The sequence below is a fragment of the Sapajus apella genome, unplaced genomic scaffold, assembly GCF_009761245.1.
Source record: "Sapajus apella isolate SASKATOON/1434 unplaced genomic scaffold, GSC_monkey_1.0 scaffold47, whole genome shotgun sequence".
In the NCBI taxonomy this organism is placed as follows: domain Eukaryota; kingdom Metazoa; phylum Chordata; class Mammalia; order Primates; family Cebidae; genus Sapajus; species Sapajus apella.
Window position 1 is genome coordinate 1,042,168 of NW_022436987.1, and position 15,605 is coordinate 1,057,772.

Genomic DNA, 15,605 nt, shown 5'->3' on the forward strand with positions numbered 1-15,605 from the left:
TTCCTGACAGCCCTAAAAATTTCACTTTCATTTCTCAGCCAGTTCCTGCTCAGGAGGGAGGGACTTCTCGAGGAGGGAGGAACCTCATTTGTTAAATGAATCCTGACCACACCCACCCTGGCTTTTCACCTCTTCAACCCGGACCGAGATTTCTGTTGGCCTGAAGGTCTGTGGGGAGGTTTGTGGGGGGTAGAGGGTATGAGACTCCAAGAGAAAAGTTCTGAATGAAGTTAGGGGAATTTGATTTGCGGCCCTGAGGCTACCCTGCAGTGTTGGGAGCAAAGGCTAGCTTGCAAGCTTCCTGCTTTGAGTGCACGCTGATCTGATCTCTGATCGCAGCCTACAGTCTGGGGAGGGACAGCCTTGAAAGGAGTGTTAGGCAGAAGGCCTCCTTTGTTTTCTGGAATGACTTATTTTTTTTTCTCCAGGCTGAATCTATTTCCATTCCCTTCCTATTCTATAGTCTTGATTTTCTACCTTGCAAAGGAAACTGAATTCTCTCTCTCTCTTTTTCTAAGAGATCAACAACAAAACAAAAACAAAAAAAGAGATGAACAGAAGATCTCTTCTTTTCCACCCACTTCTCTCTTCTCAAAAGAGAAGGTGGTGAGAGGAGGTCTGTTTTCCAAGCCTGTGCAGGTCTGAGCTCCTAGTATGCAGCTTTACATAGAATGGAACCAGAGGGGCATGACCACGGGAAATATTGAAGCGGGTTCTTTCACTGCCCTCCTAGCAACCACTAAAGCGCTTTCTGTAGCCATCCTCACGTATCCTTAGTCCTTGGCCTGCCAGACAACAGCAGCTTGAGTTATCTGACTGCAGCACACCACTCTGTTCCCTCTTACCGTACCTGTGTCATTCTGCAGCCGGACTCAGGGCTCTCCTTGCACGTCCCTGAATATAGCTGTAAGGGTCATTGCTGAGTTTAAAATGAGGAAACTGAGGCCAGTATAAGAAAATTAAATGCCAATTTATTCAGCTCCCGGCGAGGTTCCATGGTCCCGCGAAAAGGGGCAAGAGAAGTCGCGCTGACTTCCTAAGGCGTAGGGTTTTTATAGCTATAGCCAGCGAGGAGGAGGAGCAGGGTGCTCTGATTGGTGTTGGGGAGCGAGATTCAAACGGGGTTGATTCATTGGTTGGCGGGTTGGCGAACAGAGGCGGTAGGGCTAGGTGTCGAGTGCAGAGCCTGGTGCCGGGTGCAGGGCTAGGTGCTGAGTGCAGAGGTGGGTGCTTTGCCACGCTGGGGGAGCTACGTGGCAGAGCTAGATGTTGAGTTGCAGAGCCTGGTGCCGGTGCGCGGAGATGGGAGGTGTGTCCGAGCTCCTGGGGAGGCAACCGGCCTTAGGACATCTGCTTACTTTTACTTCAGTAACCCACATGCCACCAGCGTCTTCACCTATCATAGAACTTGTTCCTCATCATTCTTCCTCTTCGACACATCTTTGCGTTGATTTGTAACCACTGTTTCTTACTGTTTTTCTTTGCTCGGAACTACTTAACAGAAGTTGTTTATTGTGGGCTCTGAAGGCACCCACAGATTTAATCTTCTTGTTAAGAATTTGACATAGAGTATGTCCTATCTTAAGCTCACTCGTGAGCCATTTGTACCTTGATTGATATGTGACAGATAATCTGACACATGCCATTCTGGCCTCTGCTCTCATCCTTCAGAGTTCACTGTAACTGCCTTTCTGTGTCTCTGCCTTACTCCTGGGTAGAATCCATGTCTGCCTACTTACTGTCTCCCAGATGCATCCAGACAGGCACAAGGCCCAACATATGGGATAAAATTGATTACAAAGCAGGCTGCTGGTGTGAAAATGTGCAGTTAGCATCCATTCACCATTAGATAAATAAATATGAAATATACACGAAGGTCTACATTTTAATTAGAAAGCAATCATTGACCATGTCAATAAATAATAGCGTACACAGGAAGATGACTAATACTATGGAGTAACATCTTTAAGAAGTTAAATTAGGGTAAGGACTCTGTAAAGACCTCATAAAGTCCTTGCAGCTTTAAATAGTTTTTATGAAAGTTTTAAATAGATTTCATTGTAAGAAGACTACATTTGAATAGAATCTTAAGAATGTGAGGAAATTACGGGCCGGGCGCGGTGGCTCAAGCCTGTAATCCCAGCACTTTGGGAGGCCGAGGCGGGTGGATCACGAGGTCAAGAGATCGAGACCATCCTGGTCAACATGGTGAAATCCCGTCTCTACTAAAAATAAAAAAATTAGCTGGGCATGGTGGTGCGTGCCTGTAATCCCAGCTACTCAGGAGGCTGAGGCAGGAGAATTGCCTGAACCCGGGAGGCGGAGGTTGCGGTGAGCCGAGATCGCGCCATTGCACTCCAGCCTGGGTAACTTGAGTGAAACTCCGTCTCAAAAAAAAAAAAAAAAAAAAAAAAAAAGAATGTGAGGAAATTAAAAGCTTTAGTGGTTTTTCCCCGGGCTTAAACAGAGAACAGTGTGGATATGGAAGATTGAGATGGGAGTTTGCAGAGAGAGGAATAAAAGATGAGCTCTGCGGATTTAGGAAGTGGGAAGGGCTGTGTGATGTGGACCTAACTGGACCGTTATGAAGTCTGGCCTCACTCTGGATGGTATGGGTTTGAACAGAAACATGACATGTTGTCAATCATGTCACTTTAAGGTGATCACTCTGTCTACTGATGTAAGAACAAAGATGAGAGCAGAGTGAAGAAGAGCAATGATGGCCGGGTGCAGTAGCTCACGCCTATAATCCCAGCACTTTGGGAGGCTGAGGCAGGTGGATCACCAGAAGTCGGGACTTTAAGACCAGCCTGGCCAATATGGTGAAACCCCGTCTCTACTAAAAATACAAAACTTAGCCGGGCATGATGGCATGATGTACCTGTAATCCCAGCTACTTGGGAGGCTGAGGCAGAAAATCACTGAACCCAGGAGGCCGAAGTTTCAGTGAGCCGAGATCGTGCCACTACATTCCAACCTGGGTAAAAAGAGTGAAACTCCATCTCAAAAAAAAGAAGCAGCAGAAGGGCAATGATAGGATCAGCAAGACTACTAGTGGGAGAACAATTTCCTGAATTTAGGTGATTTCTGTTGGAGTGGTGAGAGTTGAAGTGGTTGGAACTAATTTGAAAAAAACTCAGCATATTCTCATGAAGTAACAGAAAAAGACAAGATTATGGGTTGACTAATAAATATGATTCTATGTTAAAAAATAATTTTCTGGAAATCTATTGACCAGAACGCATCAGCTCTTCAGGAGAGAGTCATTATTGTGGTACAGATTGAGCCCTGAACTCTAAGGAATAGCTGAAGCAAGAACTCTGTGCATAGAATGGGGAGGAGATGTGATGTTTCTGAGATCTCCTGGCCTCTGAATGTCAAAATAGGCTTTACTTTCCTTATTGGCAGTTTCTGACTAAGGAACCAGAAGAATTGTCTAGGATATTGTCTAGAAACTTGGAAAGACATCCTCCCCTAACAGTCACTCTTAGAGACACTCTAATTTTACTATCTAATCTGCAGAGAGACTTAGAGTTTGCATTATCATATCCAGGTGTTAGGAATCCAGCTTTTAGGAGGAGACTCAAATGAAGGGCGCAGTCATCTGGCAGCTGTGGTAACCAGGCAACGTGGGAGTTCTGTTAGGCCGAGGGCACTCACGTTCCCTTCTCTACCTCCCTGACGGCTGCTGGGCTTGGGCCCCATTGAGAAGTGGTGGAGTCATTTCTCACATGTGGGACCCAGACTGCTGTGCACTTTTCTCATTGTTTTGCCACTATGGTGGCAGCAGCTTTGGCATACATGCAGCCTCACTGTGAACATGAAGTCACAGTCATGGTAGAATGCATGTTCTACTACTTCCTCTCCTGGAGCTCCCTGGTATTTCTCACTATTGGTTGGATACGGATTGGAATAAAGGATAACAAAAAACCCCACATCTGTGGTTGGCTCATAGTTTTAGCCATAAACAAGGGCGAATATTATCATATCATATAAACTCCTGGTCTTGCTAGTCATCAGAGCCTGGTCTGACTCATGGTCATTGTAGCCAGGGGGCTACCAGCATATCGCTTTTGTGTGATTTTTAGTATCTATACTGTTGGCTGGATTACACTCGCCAGCTAACTTTCAGCCTTTTTCCCTCTTTAAGGTCTTTTGATGGACTGTTAGAGGAGTAGACAGGTCTCAAGGCCTAGATTTACCTCCATACAGCTTTCATCATACCCCATCCTTTTGCCAAGCGTGGGGAAGATTCCTAGGTTGTCACACTTCATAGATCTTTCCTTCACTATCAAACCTTTTCAGTTGTATTCATTTCCTAGCACCGTTGTGACCAATTATCTCCAACTAGATGACTTAAAACAATAGGGATTTTTATCACAGCTCAGGAGTCCAGAAGTCCAAAACCAAGATAGTGGCAAACTTGATTTTTTCAGAAGATTCTATGTGAGAATCGGTTCAATTCCTCGCACCTAGCTTCTGGTGGTTTCTAGCCAACTCTGGCATTCTTTGGCTTATATCTGTGCTGCTCCCATCTCTGCCTCTATTGTCACATGGCTTTCTTTCCTGTGTGTCTGTATGTCTTCTCCTCTTCTTATAAGAATACAGATCATTAAATTTAAGGCCTGTCTTTATCCAGTATGACCTCATCTTAACTTGATTACATCTACAAGGATGTGATTTTTAAATAAGGTCACATTCACATAAGTGAACATATTTTTGTAGAGGGTGTAATTTGATCTACTAGAGCAAGTATCAAAATGTTACTATCTATTGAGATTGACCCTTTTCCCCTTTGCCTTACAGTTTCTTGTCTAAACCAACTTCAGGTTCTGAGAATTGGCATTGTATCACCATGCCACCACTCTGTGGTATTACCCTCTGACTGACCACAAGCAATAATTGTAGGTTTGTTTTGCTATTTGGACTCATGCAATTTAACTCCGCAGGGGGAATACAGGACAGGAGACACAGCAGGCAGGCAGGGCCACTTCAGGTGAGCTCTCAGTGAGGATTCTTATGGTGGTATAAGACCAAGTGGATGTGGGTGAAACTAACATAGCTTAGGTAAACCTTACATCAACAGACTGATTCCCTTGTAAAGACCATGAGCATAGCTTCCAGGGCCCTACAGAGAATGTTTTGTTACAAGATTCTCAACCCCCTTGTGGAAGCTGGGGTCTATGCCTACCAAAACAAAACAAAACAAAACAAAACATAATATAATATAATATAATATATAATATAATATAATATAATATACCAGGGGAAGGTGATGGCTATGTCTTTTTTATAGAAAGAAAGGACTTAAGCCTAATGATAACCTTTTTTCCCCCACATGTCTAGTCTGGCTTCCAGTCTTACTTCCTCTACCTCAACTCTATTTCTCACCCTCATCTGCTTTTCTCTATTTTCTCTATTAACTCGTCCTGCATCCTCCCATCCCTGCCCTCACCTCCTATTCATTGGAAAGAGACCGGCGCTTTTACTGCATTTAAGAAGTGTCACATATCCAGGTTCCTCCAGGTCCGTGTGATGCCAAGGGTTTAGGGTTTTTTTGCATCCCAGCCACACATTCAAAAACTTTTGAAGATGGTAGGATGGTTTGTCCTCCTTGAATGGGGCATTCACTTACATGATTCCTTCTACCTAAAATATTTTTTTCTTTCTCATTCTGTATTCCTTTCTCATATTTCAGCTTTAATTTAAACTCGTATTTATCCAAGGACGATATTTTGGATAGTCCTCTATTTGGCAAATTATTTGATTTTCCAAAAACATATACCTCTGTATGATGGTGTTTTTACACCTACCATTTTATACTTTATGAATGATTATATAATTAGCTTCTGTCTTCTTTAGGTGATTATTTACTTTATTCTGGCTAATACCATCTGTTCATACTCAACTTTGGATTTTAATCCATTTCCTGAATTTTAATCACTGAAGATAATGTGTCTTCAGTGAGAATTTCCTAAATAAACAAATGAATAATTGGCGTTCAATTAGTGGATGTGGATTTAACACAGACAGGACTTCATTCCTCCAAAATGTGGCCTCCCTTTATATGTTGAGATATCTCTCCCATGACCAACAGCCATCTCGTTTGTATTTCTATTCCTCGGTGATCTGACGTTGGTATGAATCGGTGGTCTATGTGTAACTCAGCTGGTTACTTGCCCTCCCCCAACAAATAGACACCTTTGGGTTCCTATCATAACATGCTTTCAGGCCAAGATAAAATCAATCACACCATCTGCAAACACAAGACCCCCCAGAAATTCCCAGCTTACCTGGTTTCCTCTATTTCTACACTCATAACACTGGATCTCAATCTACTTCTTTCAGGCTTTACCTCTGCTTTTCTTTGTTTAAATAAGTGGAGTAGCATGGAGACCTCTGAAAGAGAACCCTGAGATTATTATGTTCAATCCAATTCTACCTATTAAATTGAATGATCTTTGTAAGTCATTCAATTTTATTTATTCATCTGAAGAAAGGGAGTACTCTTACTTTTTCTTTTTTGAGATGGAGTCTTGCTCTGTCTCACCTAGGCTGGAGTACAGTGGCGTGATCTCACTGCAGCCTCTGGCTCCTGGGTTCAAGCGATTCTCCTGTCTCTGCCTCCCGAGTAGCTGGGATTACAGACACGTGCCACATCACCGGGCTAATATTGTATTTTTAGTTTCACCATGTTGGCTAGGCTGGTCTCAAATTCGTGACCTCAGGTGATCCACCCCCCTTGGCCTCCCAAAGTGCTGGGATTACAAACGTGAGCCAAAACACCCTGCCTCTGGAGTACTCTTATTTCTCAAGAATTTTTGGAAGAGGAACGAATAGGCCAAAGTCATTTCTAAATTGAACTGGTAATTAAATCTCCATATTGCAGTCATTGCTGTTTCTGTGGGTGTCTCTGGGAAGTGTGTGAGCGTATGGCAGGACTCTGTGTGGGTAGGTGTGTTAGGAAGTGAGCACTTCTTCACTGGAAACGACATCTGGGATTCCACAGTCCAGCTATTGAGGAATTTCCAAATAATGGGATAAAAATAATGAAACACTGATAAGAAGGTTTTAGCCATCTATGGAGAGATGGGAAAGTTTTTAATATATTTATCAAACATTGTATTTCACTATGTCCTAAACACTGGAGCTATAGCAGTAAAAAAAAAACAAAAGTGCCAAATTTACTTGTGGATTATATTTTAGAAAGAAGAGGTAGACATTTAAAGATAGATGGTGATAATAAAAGATGCAAATGTACGCTGAATGATGAGTTTGTGGTGGTGCTATAGTTGTTTATCTTAGCAGACCCTTCTGATAAAGGGACATGTCAGGAAAAGTTGAAAAAAAAGTGTAAACGGAAGTCATGCAAACAGCAACAGGAGGATAATTCTAGCATTGAAAAAGTGTGAAAGCCTTGAGGCGTTAACGGCTTGCCCAGACCACTTTTAGACATTTTTGGTTTCTCTTCCTCATCTTTTTTGTTTTTCGGTATTGCAGTCTTGGCCAGTCTTTGATGTGTGTGCACTTATAATGCTTTTTATTTGTACCATTCTTATACCATCCCGTTTCAATCTTCTCAGCCATCTAGGGGTCTTCAAGCAAGAAGAGAGAACCTCAGGAGTTAGAACCAGAAGAAGCCAGGGAAGCAGTACAATGGCTTCAAAAATCTTGCTTAACCTGCAAGAGGATGTGACCTGTCCCATCTGCCTGAAACTTTTGACAGAGCCCTTGAGTCTAGGCTGTGGCCACAGCCTCTGCCAAGCCTGCATCACTGTGAACAACGAGGAGGCAGTGACCAGCCCGGGAGGAAAAAACAGCTGTCCTGTGTGTGGTATCAGCTACTCATTTGAAAATCTACAGGTTAATCAGCATCTGGTCAGCATAGTGGAGAGACTCAGGGAGGTCAAGTTGAGTCAAGACAATGGGAAGAAGAGAGATCTCTGTGATCGTCATGGAGAGAAACTTCTACTCTTCTGTAACGAGGATAGGAAGGTCATTTGCTGGCTTTGTGAACGGTCTCAGGAACACCGTGGTCACCACACATTCCTCATGGAGGAAGTAGTCAAGGAATGTCAGGTAGGGCCCTAGATGGAGGGGCATGGGGCAGAAGATGGTAGCTGGTGGAAGTCTCACCTTTCCATCCTTCTCTACCCCTTGTGGCACCATAGTCCTGAGTCCCATGATCTTCTCCATGTACATCTTTCACCCTGTGCTCAGCTTCCAATGCCTGGGGTACGTTTCTGGTATTCCTTTCATTTACATACCTGATGATCCTAGAGTACAGTCTCTTAGCCAAGAGTGAGAGATTTTTGTTTTTTCCTTTTTCATTATATGAGTGATAAATTCCTTCCCAAAATTAGCTTTCTTGCTTCTCTAAGCAGGATAATTTCGGAGGAACATTGTGGATTGAATGGGGGAAGAACATTGATAAGAGGAAAGGACTTTCCTTTTGGCAGGATAAATAATTACTCTTAGGAAAGAGAGAATCAGGCTACTCCTCTTGAAGGGGTAGTGAATTTCGTCACCAATGAATAAACAATACATTCATCTCTTCAAATTTTTCCCCATGTCATAGATTCTAATCACCAGCTTTACAGTTATGGTAAATTGCTCTTTTCTCATATCAACTTGATTTCTTTCCTCTTTGTCCTCTATCCAGATACTGAGAAAGCTTATAGCTTGACTCTGGTGTGATTCCTTTCTCATAGGAGAAACTCCATGCAATCCTCAAGAGGCTGAGGAAGGAGGAAGAGGAAGCTGAGAAGCTGGAAGCTGACATCAGAGAAAAGAAAACTTCCTGGAAGGCAAGAGGAGATTCTGAAGGATTTCTGAGACAGGAATCTTGACAGCACCTTAATCCAAGGAGGCCTCATTCTTTTTGTTCCCTGACATTGCATGAGTCCTGCAGCCATTTGATTAGTTCTCTTCTGTGTCCTGTCCCTGCTGGGGGTGGAGGCTGGACAATGGACATCTTACAATCGCACACACATACCTACTACTGAGCACAAAGATAGACACTGTGATGAGAAAGGCTAGCAAATATGGTGTTCCATTGCTTTTTTCGATGACGCTCTGCTACTTCTGGTGGAAGACACTAGATTAAGGACTAAGGTTTTCCTCAAGATTCAAATTAGGAGTATGGTAATGCAGGCAGTCATGAATATCCAGAAAAGCTGTCTAGAAGCTAAGACTTATTATGTTTTACATTTTGTCTCAGGGTTGGCCTAGATAAGACAGTTTGAGGTCATTGCTTTGGTAGGTACTGAAAAAAATCGTAGGAAAAAATAGCTTCCCCCAAATACTGCTGTTGCTTCCTTTCACTACCTTGCTGGTTTGAACTCCCTACTGGCTCCTAATCCCTTACACAACAGGCCCTCAGCCTCACAAACTTATTACATCTCTCTCTTGTCCATCCTTCCAGTATCAGGTACAAACTGAGAGACAAAGGATACAAACAGAATTTGATCAGCTTAGAAGAATCCTAAATAGTGAGGAGCAGAGAGAGCTGCAAAGATTGGAAGAAGAGGAAAAGAAGACGCTGGATAACTTGGCAGAGGCTGAAGATGATCTAGTTCAGCAGAAGCAGTTGGTGAGAGAGCTCATCTCAGACGTGGAGTGTCGGAGTCAGTGGTCAACAGTGGAGCTGCTGCAGGTAAGAAGGATCGTTCAATCTGAGATTCTGGAAACACAGTTTGTTACCTTTCCTTCTGTGTCCTGGGGTTCTCATTTTGGTGGTGACACTAAGGGGTTTCTTTGGCCTTGCAGTGCCCCTTTATCATCCTTTCTAGATGTCATGTATATGAATGAATATAGGCATTCAAGGGCAATGTCACATTGTTATTAATTTCTGAAGTAAAGGAATACACTTAACCTTGTAGAGAAGATCCATAGTATCTAGTTATAGTCACTAGGCCCATGTTGTATGTGATCTAGTGTCAGGCTTTTGTCAGACTTCTCTTTACTCAGATTAGTCACAGGTAAACACGTGTTACATTTTCAGGTTTAAGAGCGAACACATTTAAGAAATGTGTTCTATTTAAGTTTAAAATATACTTATTTATTATTGCGATGTTCCCTGTTAATTCTTTTTAAACGTGAAGTGATGGGATACTGAGCCTTTTGGTGAGAGAGATGGACAGATATCTGGACAGACAGTGCTTCCCTTTCTTTGATAAATTTCTAAATATTTCCTTTTTTTTTTTTTTTTTTTTTTTTTGAGATGGAGTTTCACTCATGTTACCCAGGCTGGAGTGCAATGGCGCGATCTCGGCTCACCGCAACCTTCGCCTCCTGGGTTCAGGCAATTCTGCCTCAGCCTCCAGAGTAGCTGGGATTACAGGCACGCACCACCATGCCCAGCTAATTTTTTGTATTTTTGGTAGAGACGGGGTTTCACCATGTTGACCAGGATGGTCTCGATCTCTTGACCTCGTGATCCACCCGCCTCGGCCAATATTTCCTTTTTAAGTTTTGGAATGAAGCAGGAGAGTAACTGATTTTCATTTGTTGAATTGTTTCCTTTGTCTCTGGTGCTTATATCCCAGATTTCTTTTCTTCCTTTTTCCTTTTATCTTCTTCTTTTTCTTTAAATTTAAGATTACTCTGGAACAGAGGTTCCTAAACATATTTTGCACTCATTAGGATGGCTATAATCAAAAAAGATGGACAATACCAAGTATTGGGGAAGATGTGAAGAAATTGAAACCTTCTTGAATTGCTAGTAGAGATGTAAAATCGTAAATCTACTTAGAAAAACTGTTTGGCAGTTGCTCAGAAACTTAAAGGGAGTTCTCATGTGGCCTAGCCATCCATTCCTACATATATACCTAGAAGAGCTGAATACATATATCTCTGCACAAACGTATATATGAAAGTTCACAGCAGTATTGTTCAAAAGTAAAAACAACTCAAATCTCCTTAACTAAGGAATGGATAAGGAAAATGTGTTATATTCAAACAATGTAATATTGTTTAGCTATGAAAAATAATGAAGTAATAATACATGCTGACATGGATGCTTCTTGAAAACATTATGATAACTGAAAGAAGGCAGACACAAAGTTCTTTTTGTATGATTCCATTTATATGAAAGTCTATACGTAGCAAATCCATAATACAGAAATTAGATTAGTGGTTGTCATGGCTCTGGGGAAGAATAAATAGGAAGTAATTGCTAATTAGTGCACAATTTCTATTTGTAGTGATGAAAATTATCTGGATTTTCTATGCAATGATGGTTACACAATATTGTGACTATATTAAAACCTGTTAAATTATGCACTGTAAAATGCAAATTTTGTGGTATTTGAACTACATTTCAGTAAAAACAAAAACAAAAAGGTTCCGTAGGCCCTTTTTTATAGTTCTTCCATAAGCTCTTCACAACCCTTTGAATCGCCACTTTCACAAAAGAACACTGTGTTTATGTCATTTGTCTAGGCATTTGTCCTATTTAATTCAGTCTTGGTTGCTATTTGGTCACTTGGAATTTAAAAAATATTGGAATATCAAAAATTATAAATGCTGTAGGATTAACATTTCACATCTAGATGTTAACTTCAAAGAATGGCAAATGGATTTTTTTAAATGTTGAACCAACCTGGCATTTCTGTGATACGTTCTACTTGGGCCTTAGTTACAATCTTTTTGCTGGATTGCTGGATTTGATTTTCTTATATTTTTGTTGGAGAATTTTGTATTTATATTCATAAGAGATAGTGGCCTATGTTTTTCTTTTCTTGTAATGTCTTCAGTTCTTTTATCAGGGTTATTTTATCAGGGTAGGATAAGTCTCATGTAATGAATTAGGAAGTGTTTCCTGCTCTTCTATATTTTTGAAATAGTTTGTGAAGTTTTGATATTACTTCTTTCTAAACCTTTAGCAGAATTCAGCAGTGAAGCCATCTGAGTAAGGTCTTTTCTCTGTAGGAACTCTTTGATTTTCAACTTAATCTCTTAACATGTTTTAGGCCTATTCATATTTTCTGTGTGTTCTTTAATCAGTATTGATAGTTTCTATACTTCTAGGAATTTGTTTATTTCATTTAGATTATCTAATTTGTTAGCATATAGTTGTTCATCATGTTTATAATCCTTTTAATTTCTGTGAGGTCAATGGTAATATCTCATCTTTCATTCCTGATTTCTTTTTCTTGGTATGTCTAGCTAAATGTTTGCCAATTTTGTTGACATTTTCATATAACTTACTTCTGATTTTTCCATTTTTTTCTATTGTTCTTCTTTCTTTCATTAGTCTTACACTAGTCTTTATACACTTTGACTCATGTTTTCTCTTTTCTTTCTAGGACATGAGTGGAATCATGAAATGGTGAGTATGGATGGTCAAGAGTGGTGCTTGTGAGTTATAAAGAAATGTTTGTAACTATTAGGTAGTCAATCAGAATTTAAAAATCTCCCAGAGTAGTAAAATTTGGATGTAGTATTATCTTAAATTGCTGGTCCCAGATGAAGATTTGAGTTTTCCATAACTATTAAGAATGGATTCAATCCTATAGTAGTAAATTCAGTGGTTGAAGTTGAGAGCTAGAGCCAGAAAGGATATTAAGGATGAGAGCTTTTACTGTCAAACTCTTGTGACTTGACTCGTTTCATTCATCCTCTGTCCTGTATCCAGCCCTGGATTTTTTGTTTTATATATGTTTGTCATATCACATGGAGCACCTTGTCAAATCCTAAAACAGGGGATGGAGATAGCTCCTTTATATTTACTTTGCTTACTCAGGAAAAGAAGGTACCATATCATTATGCAAGGTTTTCTTTAGATTTCCAAAAGCAGACTCAAGCCTCAGGATGGTGACTTTGACTCTGGTGACAATAATTGATCTCCGCCTGTTTACACACTTTAGAAGCTCCTATGGAAAAATGTAGTCCTTGTGTCTAAAGTTGCCAACCCACTTGGAAACCTCAAGTTTCTTACAAACACATAAAATTCTAAGCATCTTTAGTTAGGTAGTCATAACTTCTCCTTTGCCAAGTGTTTCTGTGTCCTAGAGAATCTGAAATCTCAAATGTGGCCATACCACTGGAGTTCAGGCTTTGAACTAGGGCACAGGCTCACAGGCTTTCCCTGCAGAACCCCATATCACAGTCAGGATCTGCAGCGTCACTCTTGATTTGCCCAGAAACCCACATCTCCGGCCCCTGCCAGAAGATCCACTGAGATGCAGTGAGTTTTCCGCATATCACATACTGTTTCTAAAGGTAGCAAAGTATTTTCCTATGCATTATTTTATCCAATTTTGTACTGTTTCCATTAGACATCAAAGGAGGGTTTAATTATTTCATTTTTAAGTAAGAAACTGCTTTCAAGAAATGAAGACCTTCTCAAGGTCACCCAGAGGATAAGAGAGAAGGTAGGCACGAACACATTTCTTCTAGCTCCAGGGTCAGGCTCTTTCTTCTCTCCTCCTCAGACTCAGGAAGGAGGGTTCAAGTGCATCAGTGATGTGAAGGAGATGAAACCAGTGGTGTGGGAGTGATGGACACGAGATGAGAGATGTGGGAGTCAAAAAATTTTTGTCATCCCTAGGAGTGAGATCTGGAGGCTGAGAAAGCCAAAAACTCTTTCCCAGAAACTGAAGACTGTATTCCATGCTCCAGATCTGAGTAGGATGCTGCAAATGTTTAGAGGTGAGGAGAAGCAGATAAAGACTGTGGATGTGGGATTGTTGTGGTGTCAGGTAATAAACTATCTAGGTGGGATGACTTAAAAATTGAGGACAGAAGAGAGGAGGGAGGTCAGAGAATAAGGAATATTCTGTGATAAAGAGAATGTGTTTATATGTAAAAGAAAATGGCTAGGTCTCCGGTTTATCTTTTAATTCACTAGCTCAAAGCTTCACGGTATTCCCTTCCCCTGTCCCTAAACAATAGGTAGGTATCAGTGCTTACTCCTTTGTTTCTAATCAGCATCACTGAATCTTTTATTATTTCAGAACTGACAGCTGTCCGATGCTACTGGGGTAAGAAAAAGTTTCAGTCTTTAAATAACTGTGTTCCAGTTACCTTTCAGAAGTTTGTGGTTTGTGGCTTCAATGATATCCTCTAATCATAGCCTCATTTGTTCTCAGCACCTCCCAAAACATTTGCATAATACATTTCTCCAGTGTTTTACTCCTCCCATAATTCATCAATGCACGTTTTTCAGTCACTTTCTGAGTTCCTTCATAAGATAAACTTACTCCATATCTGTCGCCTAATCATATATATCACATAGATGATTATATTCATATATGTATATAATATATATATACTTTTTTTCTTGCAGTGGATGTCACAATGAATCCAGTCAACCTAAATTTGAATCTTGTCCTTTCGGAAGATCAGAGACAAGTGATATCTGTGCCAATTTGGCCTTTTAAGTGTTATAATTTTGGTATCTTGGGATCCCAATATTTCTCCTCAGGGAAACATTACTGGGAAGTGGACGTGTCCAAGAAAACTGGCTGGATCCTGGGGGTATATTGTAGAACACATTCCCGCAATACAAAGCATGTCATTAGAAGATGTGCAAATCGTCAAAATGTTTACTCCAAATATAGACCTCTATTTGGCTACTGGGTTATAGGGTTACAGAATAAATGTAAGTATAGGGCCTTTGAGCAGTCTTTGTCCTCTGATTCTGAGGTTTTGACTCTCTCCATGGCTGTGCCTCCCTGCCGTGTTGGGGTTTTCCTAGACTATGAAGCAGGCATTGTCTCATTTTTCAATGTCACAAGCCATGGCTCCCTCATTTATAAGTTCTCTAAATGTTGCTTTTCTCAGCCTGTATATCCATATTTCAATCCTTGGAAGTGTCCAGCTCCCATGACTCTGTGCCCACCAAGCTCTTGAATTTTCTCATTTATTCACCTACAACCCTTTGTCTTGACTCATCTCCTGCATCTGACTTATCTGCAACTTTTAGACCATTGCTTCCTTGTGGTCTCCCTCCCTTACTTTAGAACTTTCACTCATCCTTGAGATGTACAATACATTTGGCTTGAGTTATGAGAGATGCTTATTTATTCATTGACTCTTTTTCATATTTTCAGAGAAAGTTATCTAATCCCTCTTAAAGGCACAGCAGTATTGATATAACATCCTTGCCTTCTCATTTCTCTGTGTTTTGCTTTATCACTGATATGAAGAGGCCCAGAGCCTGTTAGCCACCATCCATGCTACCTAGGTGGTTCATAGGAACCACCCCATGACCACCACCAACATCAACTGAAGATTCTTGCAGAGTATGTCAGTGTGTTGCTCAGGATACCCCAGGTACATCAAGGAATCAAGGAGAGAAAAATCTAATCAATATGTGTATTCAGAGAGATTTTATGTCCAGAGTATTTGAGCTCAAACCTCGTCTCTTGTTTTCTAATCATGTTGAATACTTTCTCATTTTTTTACCTGAAATACAAATCGTGATTTAAGCCTGCACCTGACATTTTGGGCTGGATTAAAAAAAGGAAAAAAAAAAAAGACTGAACCTATTAAGATTATTGTGTAAAACTAGATGTCTCTAAATGTAATGCACCAATTTAGTGTCTGGAACATAATAAATATTTGCTCTCATGATTACTAAAAAGTGTAAGCTGTGGTAA

The 15,605-nt window shown here is 40.7% G+C and overlaps 1 protein-coding gene across 5 annotated transcripts; it reads left to right on the forward strand.

Moving 5' to 3' along the window:
- The first annotated feature begins 22 nt into the window (after nt 1-22).
- TRIM34 (tripartite motif containing 34) lies at nt 23-15,605 on the forward strand. 5 transcript variants are annotated; one of them, XM_032240529.1, is made up of 9 exons: nt 108-166; nt 6,757-6,866; nt 7,584-8,079; nt 8,712-8,807; nt 9,425-9,655; nt 12,309-12,331; nt 13,553-13,653; nt 13,959-13,985; nt 14,291-15,605. In XM_032240529.1, exons 3-9 carry the CDS (start codon nt 7,657-7,659, stop codon nt 14,854-14,856), a joined length of 1,467 nt encoding a protein of 488 aa, XP_032096420.1. In that variant the 5' UTR covers nt 108-166; nt 6,757-6,866; nt 7,584-7,656; the 3' UTR covers nt 14,857-15,605. The 5 variants fall into 5 exon arrangements, with proteins under 5 accessions (XP_032096421.1, XP_032096423.1, XP_032096420.1 ...); XM_032240530.1 differs by lacking the exon at nt 6,757-6,866 and having other exon boundaries at nt 23-166; XM_032240532.1 differs by lacking the exon at nt 6,757-6,866 and having other exon boundaries at nt 23-166; nt 7,584-7,692.